At 57.2% G+C, this 22,162-nt stretch overlaps 1 protein-coding gene across 1 annotated transcript; it reads right to left on the bottom strand.

Moving 5' to 3' along the window:
- Window positions 1-1,889: 1,889 nt before the first annotated feature.
- Window positions 1,890-9,346, bottom strand: SPDEF (SAM pointed domain containing ETS transcription factor). The gene is made up of 5 exons (XM_081037200.1): window positions 8,899-9,346; window positions 6,577-6,774; window positions 5,188-5,238; window positions 4,922-5,068; window positions 1,890-2,549 (listed from the first exon to the last, which is right to left on the bottom strand). The coding sequence occupies exons 1-5, from the start codon at window positions 9,311-9,313 to the stop codon at window positions 2,371-2,373; spliced, it is 990 nt and encodes a 329-aa protein (XP_080893326.1). The 5' UTR covers window positions 9,314-9,346; the 3' UTR covers window positions 1,890-2,370.
- Between the last annotated feature and the right edge of the window lie 12,816 nt (window positions 9,347-22,162).

Below are 22,162 nucleotides of genomic sequence, written 5' to 3'. Positions count from 1 at the left end.
TCTGACCACAGCAGCCTGGCAGGGCACTGACATAAGCCCCAGGATTCAAGGCAAATACACCACAGTCCCTTCTTCCCCTCTGCTTTCCCCCAGCCTCAGGGCGTGCTCAAGGGAGGGAGAAAAGGTCGAGATGGGGGTTGATCTATTCTCCACCCCACAGCCTTTCTCCCCCAAATATACCTTCAGTGACAAGCGCCTGGTTTTAGCCAAATGGAGGACTCTTCAAATAAAGACCAAAGGTTGCCTTGTCTTACGTGCACAGGCTGCTCCATGCAGTTGTGGGGCACCCTGGAGGCAGGGTCTACGAGAAGGGTCAGGGAACCCCTAGGCTAGCCGGGGTTCTGATGGGCAGATGTGGAGGAGGAGAATCAGAAGTAGCTGCCAGCACACTTCATGGCAGATCCACACAGCAGGGAGCTGTCCCCCCCACAGCTCTCCTTTCTGGAGGGACTCCTAGTCCCTAATCCCCATCCCCACCTCCCTCCCAGCCCCTGCCTGAGATCCCAGACCTCTCCAGGCCTAGGTCCAGCTGGGGATGAGGAAACAGGTAGCTCCAAGGACTCAGTTGGGGGCAGGACAGGCAGCTGGAGACAAAACCAGAGCCCGGCTGGGTCCTGGCCAGCATGCCAGTCTGCTCCCTCCTGGGGAGTGGGCACACAGCAGGGGCCTAGCGAGGCACAGACCTGGGGCAGGGCCCCCTCCAGGTCCAATCCCAGCTGACAGACGCCAAGGTGCTGTTTGCTCACAGCCAGGAGTAAACTTTCTTTTGAAGACAATAAAATTGCTGAGGGCAGAAGGTGTCTATACAGGGCAGCATTTAACCCTTAGCGGTATGGTCGGCACTGGCTGGCTCCCTGTCTGGTTACTGGGACGCCTGTCCTCAGAAGCTAAAGGTGACGGAGGCTATGGGTGCCTAGCAGTCACGTAGCAGGAGGCATGGAAGGGCCGAGAGAGCCCTGTCCTGGAGAGTTCGGTTCTTCATTCTGCTGCTGATTGGTTGTGTGTGTGGTTGTGTATGAGCAAGTCACTGAACTGTTCTGAGCCTCGGTTTCATCATCTGCAAAATGGGGGAGTAACGCCTAATTTTGTTGGGAAGGTGAATGAGAAAAAAAAGAAGTGGAAGCTCATAGTCAGCCCTTGGGACTCATGAGCTTGATGAACACATGTGAGGGAAGCGTGAGGAAGCTGAGTGAGCTGCTCTGCCAAGGAGAGTGGGTGGTGGGTCCCATCCCCTCCAGCATGTGCGCAGGCGCGCGCGCACACACACACACACACACACACACACACTCACATGCAGTCTGACCACACTTTTCCCCCATCATACTCTCTTACCCCTCGCACCCCACTCGTGGGGCTCACAGCTTCACAGAGGGCACAGCTGAGGTTTGTGACCTCGCTCTTCAGGAGAGAGGAACCACAAACAAGCCAACCTCTTTTCCAACCTGTTTGCTCAGAGCCAGCATCGTACAAGGGGGACTGAAGCACCCACCCTGTACTGCACTCCTGGTGCCCCGACTCAGAGCACTGTTGGTTGACCAAGCAGAGACCAGGGCTCTGGGACCCCTTGCAGGAAGGCCAGCAACCTGGCCCACCTCAGACAGAAAGCTCTGGTCTACAGCAGAGCAAGAGGATAGTGCATAGTCCAAAGCATAGACCCTCTTCAGCCCCGGCCCCCCTCCCTTCTTTCAGCCCACACCAGGGTGAAGGGAGACCGGAGCCATTCCAGCCCCTCGTTGGCCTTGAGGACTCACTGCCTCTCTCTGACAGCTTCTCCAATTATCCTTTCCTTTTAGGCTCAGCTCAATGCCACCTCCCCCAGGAAGTCTCCCTTGACTACCCCAGGCCTCTGTGACCACAACCACTTTCAGCACTGTACAGACACTGGGGTTATGTCAGTATCTTTATTATCCATCCCCGGGGGCACCCCTGGCTCCCCAACTCAGGAATGCAGATGTCTCCTAGCATCATGCCAAGCACGGTGCAGAATGCGTGGCAGAGAACACACGACTGTGAGTAGCCTTGGCCAAGTCACTGCCATTCTGTCGGCTCTGCCCTGGAAATGCTGGGGTCAGAGGCTGGGGTAGAGGGAAGGCCTTCCCTGGGAGCTGTGAACACTGAGGACAGCCCTGGCCCCTCCACCCTGCAGCGGGCTGGGCACGTGAACATGCAGACCTGAGGAGGAGGTACCCCCAGCTGGGGTCCTTCGGGTCCCAGAGAGCTCACTTATACCCCTGGGAGCAGCGGGCCATCCCCTCCCTGACCTTGGACTCTGAATGCCAGCAGACTGCCCTCTCCCCGAGCCAGGGCAGCGGCAGGCAAGAGGGAAGCCGGGTGAGGGCAAGTTTCAGGCCTAGGCCTGGCCTGCAGCCCTCAGATGGGGTGCACAAACTGGTAGACGAGGCGCTGGGAGATGTCTGGCTTCCGGATGATGCCCTTCTTGTAATACTGGCGGATGGAGCGGCTCAGCTTGTCGTAGTTCATGGCAGGCCGGTTCTTGCGGATGCCCCACAACCTGGCCACCTGGGCAGAGTCCTCAATTTTGAAGATGCCTGGGGGAGCAGGAGGGTCCAGATGGCCAGTGGTGCATGTGGGGAACCCATGGCAGGAGGGAGAAAGACCGAGACCAACAGGTCAGTCTCTTGGAGAACTAAGCAAGCCAGTGTCCACAGGGGCAGGGCCAGGCTGTGGGCCATAAAACTTACGTCCCAGGTTGTGGTAAGGGTTAAAGAAATGTGTGCCATAGGGCCCCAAAGTGGTAAATAATACTATGAGCCATAAACCTCCTGGGGCAGGGTGAGCCTGGGTACCTCCATGCATTACGTGGGGCCTCGAGGGCCTGGCCTTGCCAGCCTCTGCTCCTACTGTGGGGTGTGCACACCGTATGCAGAAGCCCAGGGTGGGGGTGGGGGGTTGCAGCTCATCTGGTACGGTCATGCCCCACTCCTGCCACCTTGCAGTTCCCAAGTCTGAAAGACCTCTTTGCTATGCTCAGACACTTCACCCACACAGCCCTTTCTGGAAGATTTAATTCAGGGGAGATAGTGGCAAGAGTGGATTTGGAGCCCGGCCCACCAGAGTTTGAATCCTGGCCCTGCCATTTTCTACCTGTAGAGGGTGTCTGAGGCCCCGCTTCCTGTCAGTAAGAGGGTGTGTAGTGACTACCATGTTGGTGAGTGGTTACAGGACGTGCTGAGAAGGGAGTCTGAGGGAGGCACCCCTTGGGAAGAACCATTACATCGTTCATACCCCAGCTCTCATTCTAAGCCCTCCTGGCAAGGCCCAGGCCAGCACACCCTCTCCAGGCAGCCTTGCCAGACCACCCTGCCCGCCCTGATCTCCCTTCCCTGAAATTCTACCTTGAGACAGTCTCCCCAGAGTCCCAGGGGACCGGCGGAGCAGCTGACTCGCTCTCCGTCTTAAATATGCACACACAGCCGTCACGCCCTGTGCACGGAGTTCTCTTCCACCCTTTCTAGCCCCTTGTCGTCCTCCATGCTCAGCCCAGAGTCACCTCCTCAGTGAAGTCCCCGTGGCCCTGTCACAGCCCTGACAAGCTCTGCACGGCAACTCATTTCACTGCTAGTTCTCCTACAAGACTGTAGGTCCCTCAAGGATAGGGTGCAACCGAATCCTTTCCGAACCCTCAGGACACAGGAATTGTTTGTAAATGTCAACTGAGCAGGTGTGGACCAGAGAAGGTACTCAATGAAGGCTGTTAGATAAGCGAATCTGAGACTGAGGTCTAGGCACCCACAGCTACTAATGACAAGGTGGGGCCTGGAACCCAGGTGTCCCCGCCTTTGCCAACACACAGACACACACACTCACACACACACAGACACACAAACACACACACTCACACACACAGACACATTCACACACACACACACATTCACACACACTCACACACATACACACACACAGACACACACAGACACACACACACATACACACACACAGACACACACACTCACACACACACACAGACACACAAACACACACTCACTCACACACACAGACACACTCACACACACATTCACACACACTCACACATACACTCACACACAGACACACACACTCACACAACCACACACACACACACTCACACATACACACATTCACACACACACATACACACGTTCACACACACATACACACTCACACACACATACACTCACACAACCACAGACACACACACTCACACATACACACATTCACACACACTCACACACATACACAGGTTCACACACACATACACACTCACACACACATACACACACACTCACACACACAGACACTCACACACAGACACACAGACACACACAGACACATAGACACACACTCACACAGACACACACACACACACACACTCTTACACACACTCACACACACAAACACACACACCCATACACACTCACACATTCACACCCATACACACACACATACACACACACACACAGTCACACACCCCATCTAGCCCTGTGCTATCCAACGAGGTAGCCACTAAATAAACACTGGATTTCAAAGACTCAGTAAATGCTCTCATTAACAAATTTTACATTGGTTATATGTTGAAATTACAATAATTTATAGTATTGGGTTAGATAAAAGTATTATTTAAATTCAATTCGCCAGTTTTATATGTTTTTAATGTAGCTGCTTGAAAATCTAGTGTTACTTGTGTGGCTCACAGTGTCCCAGGCGTCGTGCGGCGCTGGGGATACTGAATAAGACAGAGCCTGGCTGGGAGGCAGACGTGGGCACAAATGGCACACAGACCCCAAGCAGGTCCAATTACAGGTGGCAGGGTGGCTCCCCCCTCCACCCAGCCCCAACTCCTCCCTGTGCCGAGGAACCCAGGCCAGCCCCCACCCCCGCCTCAGTGCCCCAGCTGACAGTGCCCCACCAGGTGCCCCCTTACCCTTCTCTTTGTTGAGCCACCGGATGAAGCGGCCGTAGCTGTGGGGCTTGAGTAGCAGCTCCTTGAGGAACTGCCACAGGTGGATGGGCTGCCCGGAGCAGGATGAGTCCACTTCGCTGTCCGTCCAGCTCTCCTCGCTGGTTGAGGCTGGGCAGCCAGGGAGGGTGGCCGTGAGTGGGGAGCTGTGGCCACCCCCAACTTCAGTGGCAGCCACCCCTCAACCGCAGACCTGAGCCCCCGACCCCTCCCTGCCCTGCCCTGCTCACCGCAGTAGTGAATCGCCGCCCCAGGGGAAGTCCTCTCTTTCATCCAGGCCGCTGCAGGACAAGGAGAGCAGATTGGGGATTCAGGGGAGACCCCAAAAGGGGAGAGGGCGTTTGGGTGGGACTGTGGGTCACAGAGGCCCCCCCCATGGCTCAGGTTTCCCGATGGCTCCCTCCCTCCTGCCAGTCTGGAGCTGCTTCCTGGAAGGAAATTTAGGATTTTCTAAATGCAGCCCCTTGTTCAGACAGGAGAGTGGTAGTGGAGCTTTGCTCTGCCTCCCTTTCTCACCTATGAAATAGGGTCAGGACAAGCCCTCATGGGTCTTGCAAGGATCCAAGGTGACAAAGGCTACACGCGCCTTTCTCAGTGCCCGGCGTAACAAACACCACCTGCCCTTCAGTTGCCAACTTCACCAAACACTTCTGTCCCCTCCTGCTCTCCACCTGGCCCCTTCCCCATCTCCCCACCCCCAGGCCAAGCAGTGGGTGTGGGTAAAGGCAATCAACTTCTGCCCACATCACCACCCAGCACTCAGCCTGGCACTGACCACTGCCCTTGGCAGCCAGTGTCAAGGAGCCTGGGCTGAGGCTGGTCTCTGAGTGGGTCATACAAGTGGGTCCTGTCACCTTATTCATCCGAGCCCCTAGGGGCAGGGGCCTTGACCCACTGAGCAAGCACTGCCTCCTCCAAAGCACACGGCTCTGTGCAGGGCACACAAGGGGGCACCCAATGAGATACAAATGGGGTTGGCATGCAGCCTTTATAAAGAATAGGGCAGCGATATGGATCTTGATGGGGTACAAGATTCGGATACATTATTAAGTGCAGAACAAGGTGACACTGATACTATTCATGTTAAAAAAGGGTAAAATCTACACGGATGTATTTGCTTTTATATGCATAGACTTTGCCTGGCCAGGTACCCTGGTAACAGTGGTTGTTTCAGGGTAGGGGGATTAGAAGGCTGGGGGTCGGGAGTGGGAGGGAGAGTTACTTTTCATGGTTTACTATTTTTCGCTATGGTCTTGTTTTTAATTGCACACACTCATTACTTCATTAATGAAAAACAACAGAAAACAAACAAATGAAATTTTTAAAAGGACAGAGAAGGACTTCATAGCATCCACGGGCCCGTCGGCTCTGCCGTCCTGTGTCCTCACAGTCCAACTTCCCACGTGCCCTGTCCTGAGTTCTGTGGGCTTGGCCTCGCGCGAGGGGGCGGGGCTGGTGAGTTCGCCCAGGCTCCAGGGAGCAGCTGCACCTGGGGCTGGGATTCAGAGCACAGCCCAGCGGAGAGGCACCTCCCAGCCGGTACCGTGGCCTAAGAGTCCCCCTCGGTATCCCTGGCTTGGAGTCTGGGAGGGGCTGCTCCCACCCACGCCATGTCCCACCTGATTTCCAGATGTCCAGGTGGGCGTGCAGCACGTCCCCACTCAGGGGTGAGCGCTGACGGAACTGCTCCTCCGACATGGCACACAGCTCCTTGCCCCCCAGCTCCTGGAAGGCCTTGCCCACCGGGGGCAGCCGGTACTGGTGCTCCGTCCACAGGAGCCACTTCTGCACGTGGCCAGGGCTCCAGTCCACGGGGTCTGGGCAAGAGACACTTCCTCAGCTCCAGGGGCTACGCGAGGACACCACCCCGAATGTGGCCCGCTGTGCTCGGATGGGGCGCCTGGGAGAACTGGGGTGGGGACAGGCCAAGACAGACCGTCTCGAGGGGCCATGTGGAGGGGGTGCCCAAAAAGAGAGGGGAGTGAGAGGGAGGAGCCAGTGCCCTATAAACAACCTTGGCTCAGGGCAGAGTGGCCTGGGGGCTCTGCATGCCCCCACCTCACCCAGACCTTGGGTTCTCCCAGACATTTCCAACCACTCCAAAGGACCTTTGGGGGAGCTCCAGCCCTGGAAGGGACAGTGACATTAAACCAGAAACATGTGAGGTTCTCTCCCAGCTGCCTTTTTCTCTTCCCAAAGCCCCTCAAGGAACCAGAGAAAAACCCAGCGGGAAATTAATCATGCAACCCCCAACTCCTACCGTATTTTACACATGAGGAAATTGAGGCACAGAGAGTTCCATCCCCTTGTCCAACACCTAACAAAGGGCTGAGTGCATAGTAGCTGCTCAATGCACGTGTGTTGAATGAATGAATGAATGAATGAATGAATGAATGGCAGGGCACAGTTGGTCATCGGGCAGTTATGGGCCTCAGAGGAAGGATGGGAGTCACTGGCTAGGTCTTAGATGCTCCCCTGAGGAGCTGCTCTGGGGTGAGCCTGGCGGGGCACATAGGTGGAGGCCAGGCTGACGGGCATGAGCACAGTGGGGCTTCACATGAACGCTGTGGTCTAAGCTGGAGCCCCAGCTGGGTGACCTGGAGGCCGGGCTGCCTTCATTTAATAAACCCACTTTCCTCTCCAGGGTCAAAACGATTTGTTTCTGTCCCCATTGTTCAGATGGCAGGCCCCTCCTTCTCTAGCCCAGTGTGGGAGCGAAGGCACCACGGGAGACCTCCCTGGCGATGGGGGGGCTAGCCTGGGCTTTGGGCAACTGGGTTAGGGTGTGGGCAGGAGCTGGCTTATGGGAACACCAGCTGGGGCTGTTGGAGGCTGGGGGGCAGGGGCCCAGACCAGATGACTCCGAGGGGGAGGGGCTGGGCCTGAGGGAGGCCTGAAGACCTTTTTGTGTGAAAGTAGCAGAGTGGGATGTTCAAATGCCAGGGTCCAATGACCAAGGAGATGGGCCAAGCCTGCCCAGAACTGCAGAGAGGATGGAGGGACAGAGCCGGAGACCCAGCAGCCCCTCGACCCACAGCATCAATTCCATAACCACACCTTGCAGGCCCTGGCACCCACACAAATGCCCAGCCTCCCGATATCCCCTTCTCATCAGAGCCTTCATCGCCACCAGACCAGTGACACATTTATCTGTTTATGACCTATTTCCCTCACTATAATGTCAGCTTCATAAACAAAGAGGCTTTTGTGTTGTGCTCACCACTCAATTCCCCATGCTAGAACAAGGCCTGGCTGGTAAGTTATAGTTTATTGAGCATCTATTATGCACAAGGTGCCATCCTAGGAACTGGGGATATAGCAAATGAAAATTCCTGCCCTGGGGGTGTGTACATTCCAGTGGGGGAGACAGATGGTAAACAAGATAAATAAATAAAATATGCAGCATATCAGATGGTATGTGCTGTGAGAGAAATAAAGCAGGTGGGAGGAATGAGCAGCAATTCCAATAGAGGGGTAAGGGAAAGCCTCATTGAGTCGGGGCCGTCTGAGTTAAGACATGAAGGAGGTAAGGGGTGAGCCAAGTAGATAGTTGGGGGAAAAGTATTCCTGGTGGAGGGACCAGCAGGTGCAAAGGTCCTGAGGTGTGTATTATGGGAACAAGGAGACAGGTGTGGCTGCAGGGAGGGTGGCATGAGCCTTAGAGGAGGTTGTGGGCCAGACAGTGTAGAGCTCGAATTCACTTCATCCAGCACCTAGCTAGTGGGGACTCCGGACTGGTACAGGGGGGCACAAAGAGCGTGGAACCTTCCCAGCCCCAGCTCACAGTTGCTGTGTTCTGAGCCGACTGACCATATGTGTAGAAGCACAACATGCCTGGGGCTGCGCCAGCGGAGGCGAGAGTACGCAGGCGGCGTCCCTGCCCCCAGCCCCCAGCCCTGCCCGCCCCCAGCCTTGGGAGGCAGGCGTGTGGAGGGGCTCACCTGCGGTGATGTTGAGCAGCTTGCAGGCGGTCTCAATGTCCTTAAGCACCTCGCCCACCACCATGGACTGCACCTGCTCCAGCGAGTGCTCCTCCAGGGTCAGCCCACCTGGCGCCAAGTCGAGGCTGCCCCCAGGGGCTTGGCTGTCGATGACCGGGCACTGCTCAGGCTCTTCTGGCGCCTCGTCCTGAGGGCTCTCCCCGGGGCCCTTAGCGGCCCAGCCGCTGTCCTCGGGGTACAGCATGTCAAAGTAGGAGAGGTAGAAGGCAGACAGGCCCTGCTCGGGTGTGGCAGGGGGGCTGGGGCTCCAGTCCCGTCTCTCGGGCCCCACTGCCCCCGCCGTCACCTTTTCTGGGCCTGTCCGAAACACAGCATTGGAGGGCACGCTGCTCAGGCCGGGGCTGGTACTGCCCATCCCGCTGCTGCTCAGGCCAGTGGCTGTGTCTACAGAAATAAGAGGAAGGAGTCAAGTTCTGGCTGCTCCCCCATCGGCAGGGGGGCCGCTGAGCTGGTTACGGGGGTGAGGGGCCCAGTGAGCAGTGGCTGGGTCTGGGACAGAGCTGGGGCTTCCGGGTCACTGTGCAGCTAGGACAGGGCTGGGCAGACAGGCCTTCTGGCTGTGAAAGACAGTGAGGTGGGAGGTGGGGTAGGACTGTAAACGGACAGCTCCCTCACTCCTCACGGAAGCCAGGCTGGCTGGGAACAGCAAATCTTTACACGTGTAGAGTGCTTCAAACAACCTTCTAAGGTTCTCGTTCTCGTTTAGCCCTCACAATGAAAGGCACAATTAGTCCCATTTGGCTGATGGGCAAACTGAGACTTGGACAAGGAGCCTTTCATGTCTAGGCTGCTGTTCCTCAGCCCCCTGCAACCAGATTCCAGTCCACTGTCCTGTGGAGGAATTTCCTTCTGAGAGTGAACCTAAATCTTTCCTGCTGTAGCAAAGCTTGCTTTCTTGGATTCTGCCCTTGGAGGAGAAAGGGCAGGGAGAGGCTCAGCATCATCTTCACCAGCCAGATGAAGGAAGAGAGGAGCAAGTGAGGGGTGTGCTGAGGTAGAGTCCCCTCCCACAGGGCCATTGGGGGTGTGTGTGAATAAATGACCAGCACAAGGCTAGTGAGGTGCTCACTGAACAGCAATGCCCAGGTGTGCTTGGCCCGGCCCCTGCTTGGGGCTGGCACCCAGCCCACCTCGTCCTCCCAAGAAAGGGGAAAGGTGCTGCATGCCCCCTGGCCCTCTGCTCCAGGCCCTGAAAGAATGTGCTGCCCAGAGTAGGACCTTCAGTGCCCACGTGCAGACCTTCAGACATTTTCCTGGGGGGGACGTTAGGGAGGGGTTGGTGAGAAGGCCAGCGACTGTGACATCCCTCCTCCCTGCTTCCCCAGGGCCCCCCAGGGGCATCATTTGGCTTCAACACGAGCAACTAGAGGCGCGCCCCATCCCCACTGGTCACCTAGGCTCTTTTCTCTGAGCCCCGTACTGGAGTACGTGGTTTGGGGGAGGCAGGGCACTTGAGAGAGGTGCATGCACCAAACACCGGGGTTTCTGGAATATTTCCGTGATGTGTGAGACTCAAGAATAAATCAGGACAGAGGTGGAAGATTACCAACAAATACATGCTCCCAGTAACACGGAGCTGTTCAGAGGGGACGGAAGCGCATGGGCAGCTGTGAAGGGCAAGTTACTGTGTCCTGTCTCCTGGGTTTATATTTGAAAGCAGAGGTTCTCCGGATGCGGGGCATCAGCACGGTGGGCACTGGTCGGGGATGTGACTTCTCAGGCCTGCTCAGAGCACTGCATCAGAAGCTGGGGGTCAGGGGTGGGGGTGAGGAAGGCCCAGAAGTGCCCCTCAACAGGCCCTTTCGGTGTTCCTGACGCATGTGCACGGTTCAGAATCGCTGCTTTAAAGGCTTTTGGCCAAGTAAAAGACGGAGGCTCTAATCAAAGGACTGTAGACTCTCTAATGGTGAAATTGATTGTGCCCCCCTGGGACAGAGAGGGAGGCTCCCTGGCCACCTCCAGTCACCCCGTGGGACTGCCCTGCTCAGCCTGTGTGCGGTGGCATTTGCCGCTGCTGGTGCAACAGGGAAAGAACCTAGTTTGGAAGACAGCCCTGACTTCTCTAGGGACGTGGCTAGCCCATTCCACATCTTCGTTTAGCTTAGGAAACGATGCCCCTTTTTCTCTGGAGAGCATATCTTGGTGAATTGAGCCCAGGTGGAATTTTAGCTTCCCCCTGCGCCGTGCCCAACCCTCCCAACTTTACTTGGCAGCCCTGCAAGTTTCCGTGAAGGAGACAATGCCAGCAAGAGGGAAAGGTGTTCCCTTTGACTTCGACTCTCCCTTTCAAGGGCTCCTTTAAGTGACAAGGAAGGAAAGGTCAGGGTGGGGGGGGCCCGGCATGCGGGGGACAGAGGGCAGACCTGGAGTCATTTCAAGTCCTTCTGTGCAAACACACGTGTGTGCTCTGGGCCCATGTTATTTACCCAGGCAGCATCCACAGCCCACTCTGCCGCTGGGTCGCCACCCCCCACCTGTGCCCACGCCCCACCCCCAGGTGGCCTTACCCCTTGAGAACAGGCTCAGCCCCCCACCCGCCCTCACCACCCCTTGCTTGCCTCCCGCCCCATCCACGTCCCCAGAACTCCATGCCTGCCACGTTAGGACAGTCTCTGCCAACACCCTGGGCCGTATGCCAGGGAGACAGAAGCTTTTCCAACAAGCAGAGAACTTGCTTCCCGCGTGGCCCCCCTGTTTGCTTGGATGGAAGGCAGCTGCTATGTTCCGGGGCCCCGTGGCATGAGGGGTCAGTGAGGATGAATGGGCAGGGCAGGTGGCAGTGTTTGCCGGCTGGGGGTGATGACACATTCCTGACACGTTTGTCAAGTGAGCTGCGTGGCCCTTGCACCCGTCCCTCCGGGAGACAGGCGGCACGGGGCTTCGTCTCAGTCCTCGTTTGTGGGTGGGGAAGTTCAGGTACAGAGAGCTGAGCTAAGTGACTTCCGACTCCTGGCCCAGGACTCCCTCCCCAGCAGAGAATGTCGGCCTCCTCCTCAACACCCCACACTCTAGCTCCCCGGCCCCTTGCTCCTAAATACCCAGGAACCTGCTCGCAACCAAGGCTTGGGCCCAGCTCCAACACCTCCCTAGTGAAAAATGCTCACTGGTAAGAAACTTGGAAGGCGAGAGACACAAAGTGCAGGTGTGCTCAGGATTAACCCGTGCGGCAAGACGAAACATCCAATTATTCACAGGGGGAAAGCGGCGGGGCATCCTCTTACCCAGCAGCCCAGGTCTGGGGGGATCTTGGTTTACTGGTCAGGGAGCCAAAAGCTGGCGTGCCCAGCCTGCAGCTTGGGCATCTCCTCCGGGCTCCGGGGCCAGACTCAGCTGGGAAGAGAGCACTGCCCAGTGGGCTCCCCCTGTGCCCAGAGCAGTGGTGCATGTTTCCCCCTTTACCACCCACAGCCTGGGTGACGTGGACATGAGAGCCCCATTTTATAGATGCGACAGTGAGGCCCAGCCGTTACGCAGCTTGCCCGAGGTCCCCAGCTGGCCATGCGTGGGCACTGTTCATTGTCCCACCTTCCTTCTGAGGCTTCTGCTCTGGCCAGTCCCATCTTCCCAGGGTCCTGCCCACTTCCTGATTGGGCAACTGCATCATTCCCACCTCCTGGCTTCTCGGCCACCCCACTGTCAAGCTCATTTCCCTCCGTCGCCCTTTCATCAGGTCCCCCTCTGCTCCCGTGGCTCATTACCACCAGCCATGCCAGGTCCCGAGACTGGCGTCCACCTCTGCGCCCGCCTCCCACACGGCCCAGGTAATCAGAGCTGGAAGGGACCATACATTATGTGATCACATTATAGACGGGAACGCCGAAGCCCAGAGCGGGGAAGGGATTCATTCTCTGGTCAGTGGCAGGGTCGGGATCAAAACCAGGGATCAGTCGACATAGCTAGGCTCTAATGAAAATGGCCTTTCTCCCCTGACCCCTGTGTCCTGGGCACATGGCTATTTTCTCTTGTGCTGTTGTCCCCCTGCCCACGACGCCCCTTCCTTCTCATAACCCAAAGCCCTCCTCCCCCATGAAGTGCTCCCCACAGCTCCCTCGTCTGACTTCCTACCTCTCCCCATCTACGCCATTCAGCACTGATTACGTTCCCAGGTGACTGTCCACCCATGAGGACACACATGTACTGAGAAAAATGAAGCTCAGAGTGGGACAGGGACATGCCCCCAGTCACACAGCTAAGCCAGGACCAGCTAGAGGCCTGCTGACCCTCCAGCCACTAGGCCCAGGGTCCTGGGACAGGCTCAGTGCTAGCCGAGTCCAAATCCCTCGGAGGACAAACCCAACCCTCCTGCAGCCTCTGCCGGCTGGGCTCAAGGCACTGCTCGTCTCCTGAGCGATGCCTCCAGTTCGCAAACCTCGAGCTGATATTTTCTGGATTAAGCCACTTGCCTGGATTAAGGCTCAGCATGTCTGGCCCTTCCTGCCCCAGAGGATTTGGCTTCAACTCCAGGCAAAGAAACTTTGGTAACAGCTGGTGGAGGCCAAGGCCTGAGACAGGGCCAGATGGCAGGGCAATGGCCGGAGGAGTCAGCCACCTTCTCTCAGCACCTCCTATTCCCCTAGGAAGGCAGATCAAGGAGAGAAGGCAGAGGGACCCAAAGTCAGAGATTTACAGCAGCCGTCCCCTACCACCTCCTGTTGGCTGTGGGGTCTAAATGTGCCCCTGCAACTCCCCTGCCTCCAGGGCTCTCACACACACCCCTCCCCACCCCCGTGTCAGCAAAAGAGCCCCTGGTGTCTCCTGAAACCGCAGCCTCAGGGAAGTCTTTCCTAGTGCCCTGGGCTGTCGTGGGCTGGGGCCTGTCTCCCACACCCTGCTCAGTGCAGCCTCCCAACCTTCCCCCAGAGGGACTGGGGGAGGCGACTATGCCCGAGTCTCCACCTCAGTCCTGAGACCCAGCCTCAGCCTGCCTAGAGCCAAGTGAGACGAGCCCTGAGGCGAGTGGGACAGGCAGGGGTGACACAGCCCAGCCCTCAGTGCTGAGTGGGCCTCACTCTACTATCTGGAACGCACCTCCTCTGGCTTCCTCCCTGCCGTCCACGGCCCTGGCTGTCAGCTCCCCCCCCCCCCCATCCAAAGGGCTTCCTTTAATGGGTCAGAGTCAGAAGGCTGTGGGGGTATGACCAGGAGCTGGCCAGCAGCCATGCAGAGTGGGCAGGGGCCACATGGGCCTGCCCCCCCCCCGTCCGTTGGTCAGCACCTTGGAGAGAAGCCGTGGGCGTCTGGGCCTAGTGCTGCTGTTGGCCGAGCAGCGAGTCTGGCTTCTGTGAATCCTCCCAGCCTCTGGCCCAGAGTTCCCCTACTCTAGACATTTCCTTCTCACCCTGCTCCTCCTCTGGCCCCTTCACATCTCAGACAGCTCCCGCCCTCCCATGGAAGCCCAGCCCCCTTGCCCTTTGAAACTGCTCTTCAAACCAGCTGGACCCAAGAAAAGCACCCAGCTTCCTCCTTACTGACCACCCCCCACTGCCCAGAGGGCTAGCCTCTCTCCACTGGACAGACCACCCTCTTACCCAGGAAGGGGTTCCAGGCTGGCCACCTCTCGGCAGCTCTGGCTCTCTCAAACATCCTGCTACCCCCCAGCCTCTGCAGCCCGGGGTCTCCAAGGGCGGGAAGAAGGGAGGTGGGACCCCGGGGGTGGCGGAAGGAGGACTTGCCAGTCTTGGGCTCAGCTTGAGACTAGAGGAGGTGGGTTTCTTCGAGACCCCCTGGCTTTCCCCACCTCGTCAGATCCCAGACTCACCCAGGCCACTGACCTCACTTTCTCAGGAGCCCTGCTCTCTGGGAGGTTCAACCTGAGGAGCCAGCCAGGGGCTGGAGTGTGAGCGAGACTTGGGGGGATGGGCTGAGGCTGTGTAAGGACCAGAGGGTCAGTAGGGAGCTGAGGGGCAGGGCTAAGCAGCAGGAGGATGGGCACAGAGACAAAGGTCAGGGGAATAGCAAGGAAATCTGGTTTAGTCCGCTGTTCCCACAGTTCCCACAGCAGCCAGGAGCCCGCAGGCACAATTAGAGCTGCGCTGTCTCCCATTCGCTCCCGCTGCACGGGCCCTGCTGCCGTTCACACCCACACACAGCCTCCCTGACAACTTCTGGGACACGGTGAAGGCCAACCAAATAAAGCCCTTCACTGGGCTCTCCTGCCATCCCCAGTATTATTCCCACCTGACAAACACAGGTGCTCTGACTGCTACACGCGCGTGGCCACAGGCACTGCGAAGGGATTGGAACTCAAGACGGAGCTCCACCCTCTGCTCAGGTGGTGGCTTGACACCTTCCCGCCTCTGGGGTCACCCCAGCCAACCACTTTCCTCGCCTCTGCTCAGGTCTCCCACTGACCCCGCCCCCGAAAACTCCAGCTCCACACAGGTTGCTTTGGTGACTGTGGTGGCATGGATGCCTGCAGCCTAAAGGAATAGGGACCCACCTCAGCCCCGGACTCACCCCTGTATTTGATTCCACTCCAAAGGGAGTGTGCGGCCTGGAAATAATTGGAGGCCTCAGCCTCTGGAGACGTGGGCTCATGTTCTGCCCCATTCCATATGTGAGGCTTTGGGCAGCCCCTGGTCCCCTTGGGCCCCAGTCTCCTCCTCTGTGCTGGGAGGCGGTGAGTCATCTCCCAGGGCTGTTCTGGCCCCACACCTTCTTTATTCTGTGACCCCATGACCCCATCTTGCCCCTCGGCCTGATTTGGAAGGAGAATGGTGGGGAAACAGAGGTAGACACGAGCGGCTCTCCTTGTAAGCAGAGACATAATTCAGGACTGACATTTGGGCAGAATAAGGGGTGTGGCTGTCTCCTCCCTGCACCCGTCCTCTGCAGTTGGTCTTCAGAGCCTCTGAAAGACCGGCCACTCTTCTGACCAAGCAGGGCCGCCCTCCAGGCTGCCCCCCACTTCACAGATTGCCTGGCAGGCCTGCCTCCCACCCCAGCAGCACCTCTTCCCCATTTCCTCCAATCCGCCCAGATCCGCCGCCCAGACAAGCCTGGGGTGTGGAGTGAGTGATGCCGAGAGGTCAGGCTAGAACCCTGATTTCCCCCAATACCAGTACACATCCTGCATGACCTTCAGCTTCCAGAAACTGCAAATCACGGCTTCATTTGGCTCTTGTTTAGCACATTCTGTGTGTACATGTATTTCATGTTTCGGCCCCCGATCAGGCCCCTTTGCCCTACCCGGACCGCCACGCCCTTGCCGCCCGCATGGTCCACTTTTGGTCACTACACATGGCTGGCGGGGCTTCCCCTCCTCTCGCCAGCGCAGTCTCCACAAACCCTCCTCCAAGGAGCTGGGGAACAGCCCCTTCCCTTCCCTACACTCCTTCAGCACCTCGTCTATACCACCCTTCCCAACACTTGGTTTCGTGGGCATCTCGTTCCCCACGTTCCTGGCCCAGCGGGCAACCAGGCCACTGAAGGTGTGAGAACACGGGGATTTCACCTGGCTCCCGCCTCTGGCACCTTGCTTCATCCTCTGCCTCGGGCTTCTCATCAGTAAAACGGGGACTCATAAAGACAGTTGTTTCTCTGGGGGTTGGCATGACAAAGCAGGAGTGATGGGAGCAGACCTTTCAGTGTCCCCGGAGGTGTGTATAAACACAGGTTCCTCGTATCTCTAGTCTTCCATGTGTCTGCAGGCTCCCCCAGGCCCAGCACAGCCTGGAAAGCAGAGTGCTTCATAAGCTCCTCCTGGTGAGTCGGTACAGTCTTCATGGGACTGAGGGAAAAATGTGCCTGGAGCCCCAATCCCAGGGACAGGGAGCACACGGCGGGGAAAGGGGGCTCAGGACAAACTGAACGCACTCCAGCAATTACAGCAAATGATGAAAGTCCAGAATGAACTCTCCTGAGAGACTAAGATCAGAAATTGCTTCAAGAAAAGGTTTAAATGGGAGGGGATGGGTTATTAAGGGGTTATTGGGACCCTGGGCTGTCACTCCCAGACCTCTCTCCTCAATCCCAGAGCTGGCGGGAGAAGGAAGGGGCACCTCCATTCGGGTGGTGCCCTTTCTATGGTCCTGGGTGGCTCCAGCCGGTCTGGTCCCAGCAGTCACACTCCAGTCATTGGCTGGGAGGAGTGGTCCAGAGTGAGCAGGAGGCTCACCCACCCCTCTTCTGGAGGCCACATTCAACCGTTGAGAGGTGGGAGAGGAGAATCTGGCCGGGGTGCTTCCTGGGCTGGGAACATGCAAATGAGTCAGGGGATGGAGCCAAGCATTAAATGTCAGGAAGAGCCCAGGGCAACTCTGGCTTGTGCAAAGTTTGCTTTGGGAAGAGTTGTTCCACCTGACAGGCCACTTGCTTGGCTGGGGGTTCAGGGTTGGGCATGGAATGGGATGGGGGTGAGGAGTGGGGTGGGGAGAGGGTCCCAGACCAGCTTTGAGCCCTGACTCCCTGTTCTCTAGCTCTGGGACTTGGGGCAAGTGGCTCAGCTTCCTTTGAGACTCAGTTGTCCCATCTGTTAAATGGGTTGCCAAGAGCATGTCTTAAAGGGGTTGTGAAGATTGAAGAAGGTGGATGGAAATTCCTTGTGAATTATGATAGGCTGAGCATGCATGAAGCTGGCACCTGGGAGCAGGTGAGGGGGTGGGGCTGGAGAAGAGGAAAGGTAAAAGTAATGGGGTGCAGAATGAGGACAAGGGAAGAAGCAGGTGGTGATGGTGGGTGGAGGGTCAGGGCCAAAGGGTGGAGTCTGGGGGAGAGTTGAGGATGGTGATGAGGGAGACCTGGGCCTTGCCCTGAGGTCATCCTACTCTCTAGCCCAGTCCAGGGCAGCTGCTGGCCTCACTCACCCTCCCCTGACCTCAGCCTGGGACACAAGGCTGGGAAGACACATAAGTCTTGCAAAGCTGGCCGAGCATCCAGCCAGGCTGCCTCTACCAACTCCTATATAGCCTTCAAAACCCAGCCCCAAGTTGTCTCCCCCATAAAGCCTCCTGTGACAGAGGAGGCCGCCTTGTCTAACCTCATTACACAGACAGGAGCTGCAAGTTCAGGGAAGAAAAGTGACTTGCCCAAAGTCACACACTGTGGCCTTAACTCATTCCTTCCTGCTCTCTGTCCCCATGTTAGCTTAAACTGCCTTCTCCGGGTTACACTCAAGCTGCACCAAGTCGTTCAGCACAAAAATGTGCTCTAATTGTTTCAGGGCTGTTCACTTTATATCTGTAACAATCTCAGTGGTGAAAAGTGGGTTCTCCTGCATTCTTCTACTTACTGCCAGTGTCACAATTTCTGAGCATCCATGGAGCACCTACTGAATGCCACCTATTCCTTCAGGCTTGGTTGACAGAGCAGTTCTCCCTAATTCAGAGAGTCCTTGTGGAAATCAAGTGGCGCCGTATCTGCTGAAGTGTTTTATAATTGGTAACCCAATAAACATGTCTGATAGGGACTGAATGTTCTGCTCTGGCCCCCCCCACAGCACCTGGCACGTAGGAAGAACTGTCCATTCACTGCCAGGTTCTCAAAGGGGGGAGAGAACACCTCCTCCACACCCCAACCTCCCTGCGAGCCCTGAGAATGTGTCCTGTCCCCAAATTTCTTTGAGTTTCAGGTGGTGAGACTACATTGAGAGTCCCAGGCGCTGGTCCCTCCCCTGCAAGGGGCAAGCAGGACTTGCCCTGCCGGGCTGGGCCATCGCCTGGGCCGACCTGTCTGGTGGGGCATCTCCTGCCCATCCCTGCCTGCCCCCTCGGACCCGGGCAGCCCAGGTGCCTGTTTGCTTTGTTACTCAGCCGAGCAGCTGGTGCTGGGGAGATGCTGCTTTATTGGGGGGTGCTGTGAAGCTGTTTATTGGGGAGGTGGGGGCAGGAAATGAGGCCAGGTCCCAGCCCTGGACAAGGCGGAGAAAGGCCACGCCTCCCACGCAGGGGACAGGCCCCTTGTGGCTGGTGGCCTGGGTGTGGGCTGGTGGGTGAACCCAGATGAGGGGATGCAGGGCTAGCTCAGTGAGCGTGCCCACTCCTCAACATGCACAGATGGGCACACATACACACATGCATGCACACGTGCTCACATATGTACACATGCACATGCGCACACACGCACACACCTTATCCAAACTTGGGGGAGCCCCCAGCTGTCCAGACCCTTCAGCTTTCCACCATGTCATCTCCACCATCTACTTCCCGATCTCCCCGCAGGAGGCATCTGGCAAAACTTAGAAACGAACACCTACAAGGACCCCTTTTTCTCTCCTCGTGTGCCCCGACCAGGGCCCACAGGTCCTCTGCTTCTCCAGGCACCAATGCAACCAAGCAGGTGGTTTGCTGCGCAGCTCCCCGACCACCTGGTTCCTGTGCCCACCACCGGACTGCGCACTCCCTCGGCTCTGGGACTGTCCCCGCTGCTCCAACCCGGACCTGACCCTGGGCCTCCAGGCCCCAGCAAGCCCCTGCCCACCTGTGGCCCGGCTCCGGGAGACCCTTCCCTTGGCCGAGCAGCCACAGCTGGCAGCAGCAGAAAAGCTGCTTGTGTTTCACAAGCCAAGCAGAACAGGCCAGGTCTCCGGGCCGAGTCTCTGCATCTACGGAGCTGCCTGCCTGAGACTGGGCTCGATATGGAGCCTGGATGGGGGCCGTCACAGACATGCGGTGCCCCGGGCTCTCGGCTGGGCCCAGGGAGGCAGACGAGGCATGAGGAGACAGGTGCTTCTGGGGGTGAAGGACCCAGATCACAGGGTCGCTGGTGTCTGGGAGACCAGCTCTGAGCTAGCAAAGCACACATCCAAGTCCTCTCATTCGCCCACCTCCCCCCAGCTGGCAGGGAAAGCCCCACGCAGGGCACGGGCTGCCACCCACTGCACTTACCTGTTAGCTGCCTGGTGCCCAAGGAGTCGCCAGCTGCAGTTGCAACCTCGGGGGCCAGGAGGAGGCGGGGGCAGGTTAGGCCACTGCTGGGTCTCAGCCAGGCATCCGGGGAGCCAGTGGAACCAGGGGCCAGCAGGGCTGGGGGCACAGGTGGCACTCGGGTGGGCCGCCGGGGGCCTGGCCCCCCTCGAGGGGTGGCCCTCTGAGGTCTCAGGGTTGCGTGCCCTGTAGGGAGCCCCCAGCCCCCAGCCCAGGGCCACTTGCTGGCACCGTGGCAAGACCCAGCTGTAGGGGCTTACAGGAGGGCTGAGGTGGCTCAGGGCATGGGGTCTGAGTCTGTGGGGTAGCGCGGACAGACGGACAGACGCAGGTAGAGTGCAGGAATGTGCTGGGAGGAAGTCAGGCAGCCCTGGGATGAAGAGTTGGCCTGGTCTGATTTCCCATTATAAGTAATCCTTCCTTATTTACCTGAACAAATACGCTCCCTGCTTACCTCAGACCACAGGCAGGCTCCCAGTTAACCCTTTCAGGCCTTCCTCTCCTCACGGAGGGAATCTATACCCTGACAGCCAGGGAACTCACTCACTCACTCACTCACTCACTCACTCACTCACTCACTCACTCGTTCATTCACTCACCCACACATTCTTAGTTAGTGTATAGCTACTGAGCTCATATTATGTGCAAGGCACAGGGTATATATTAAGAGGGACCTGGGCTGGGGCACTAACAGGGATCAGCTGAAGGTAGGGGACAAACAAGCAAGCAGCAGTGGAAATTCAGAGCCCCAGTGGAAGGCTGTGGGAGCACTGAGGCAAGGGAAGTCAGTGAGGGCTTCCTGGAGGAAGTGCTGTCTGGATCCCCAGGCCAGCAATGGAGGGAGCTTCAGAGAACCCTGAGGAAATGGACCTGAAGCTCGTGGGCCCATCCACCCTGTGTGGGGACCAAGCTCTCTGCGCTCCATGGGCACAGGCCCATCAGAGAGTAGTGCTCAGGAAGAACTGATAGCTCGCTTTCCCAGGCCCAGAGCTTGGGTCAGACAGCAGCAGTTGGCTCTCGCACCTGCAGGGTGGAGGCCAGGAGAGGAGGCTGCACACGCACCCCCCGGCTCCCCCACCTCCATGAGTGTAAGGAGGTCCTCGCGGTCGAGCTCTCAGCTCCCTCCTCATCCTGCCAGCTGGGTTGAGGGATGTCCCAGGAGGGCGGGGGCTGGCTCTTCTTTCTCTGGGTCACCTTGAAGGGCACCAAGCTCCTGCTACTCCCACTGTCATATGAGGGCATTTTAGATAACGTTTATTGTTATTTGCTCATTTCAGAAGGAATTGTGTGACTGCCCGCAGGGTGCGTAACCTAAGACCTTCTGAACTGACCCCTCACCTTCACGATGCCATAATTCTCTGACAGATGGTTGCACTTTGCACCCTGGAGAGCCCTGGTCTCGGCTATTATTGTCACCAGCACCTTGGTGACGATGAGTGCTCAGTCATTCCTCAGAGAAGGCTGAGGTAGGTTGGGAGGGAGGAGCTAATGCAAAGGCCTAAAATGGCTACAGTCAACCACCCCAGCTCTCCAGGGTCCATGAAAAGAAAGACCCCTACTTTCCCAGGTGGGCCCTCCTCCAGGATGCCTTTCTATACTTTGCTCCCCCGCTGGGCGGGCAGGCAGCCCTCCACTCCACTTTCACAGAAACTTGTGCTTATATCAGCACTCTGATGCAGTGAAAATAATGGCCACTGCTCAATAAGCAACTACTATATGTCAAGCACTGCCCAGCACTCATGAGATGCTAGAATATTAACCATATCATAAATACTATAACATGGGTGAGTACAAGGAACATCCAACAAATGCTTATTGAATGGCTCAGGTGTCAGAGACAGTTACTCCCAACGTCTATTTTCCCCCTTTCTTCTGTGACAAGCCCCTAATTTTTAGCTTAGAACTTGGTTACCTGGAATTAAGACTATCCCAGACTCCCTTGCAGCTAGAAGTGATTGCTGACCAAGTAAAAGCGTCATATGTCGATTTCTAGGAATCTTTTTAAAAAGTAAACTGGCATGTATCATTTGTTATCCTTCCTCCATCTTGTTGCCTGGAATGCAGCTGTGATGGCTGGAATTCTGCCTGCCATCTTGGACCATGAGAACAAGACAATGGGGCAGTGAGCTGGAAGGAGCCTCGGTCGCTGAGGACGGCATAAAACCTTCATACCAGCTTTGCACTGCCTGCCTCAGGACTTTCATGAGAGTAATAGACCTTTTGCTTTTGTTAAGTGGGGTCTTTATTATTCAAAGCAAAGCCTGATCCTAGCTGAGACAGACCAGATGGACAGACAGATGGAGACAGAACACTTCTGCAGCCAGAGAGGATATCTCACTGCT

The sequence above is a fragment of the Rhinolophus hipposideros genome (assembly GCF_964194185.1).
Source record: "Rhinolophus hipposideros genome assembly, chromosome: 3".
Classification (NCBI taxonomy): Eukaryota; Metazoa; Chordata; class Mammalia; order Chiroptera; family Rhinolophidae; genus Rhinolophus; species Rhinolophus hipposideros.
This window is presented reverse-complemented; position numbering and strand designations above follow the sequence as displayed.

Excerpts from the sequence above, each read along its gene's own strand:
- SPDEF (XM_081037200.1), bottom strand. The coding sequence starts at position 9,313 with ATGGGCAGTACCAGCCCCGGCCTGAGCAGCGTGCCCTCCAATGCTGTG. Across the intron at positions 6,775-8,898 it reads GCTGCTCAACATCACCGCAG|ACCCCGTGGACTGGAGCCCT; the intron begins GTGAGCCCCTCC and ends TCTCTTGCCCAG. Across the intron at positions 2,550-4,921 it reads GTGGCTCAACAAAGAGAAGG|GCATCTTCAAAATTGAGGAC; the intron begins GTAAGGGGGCAC and ends CTGCTCCCCCAG.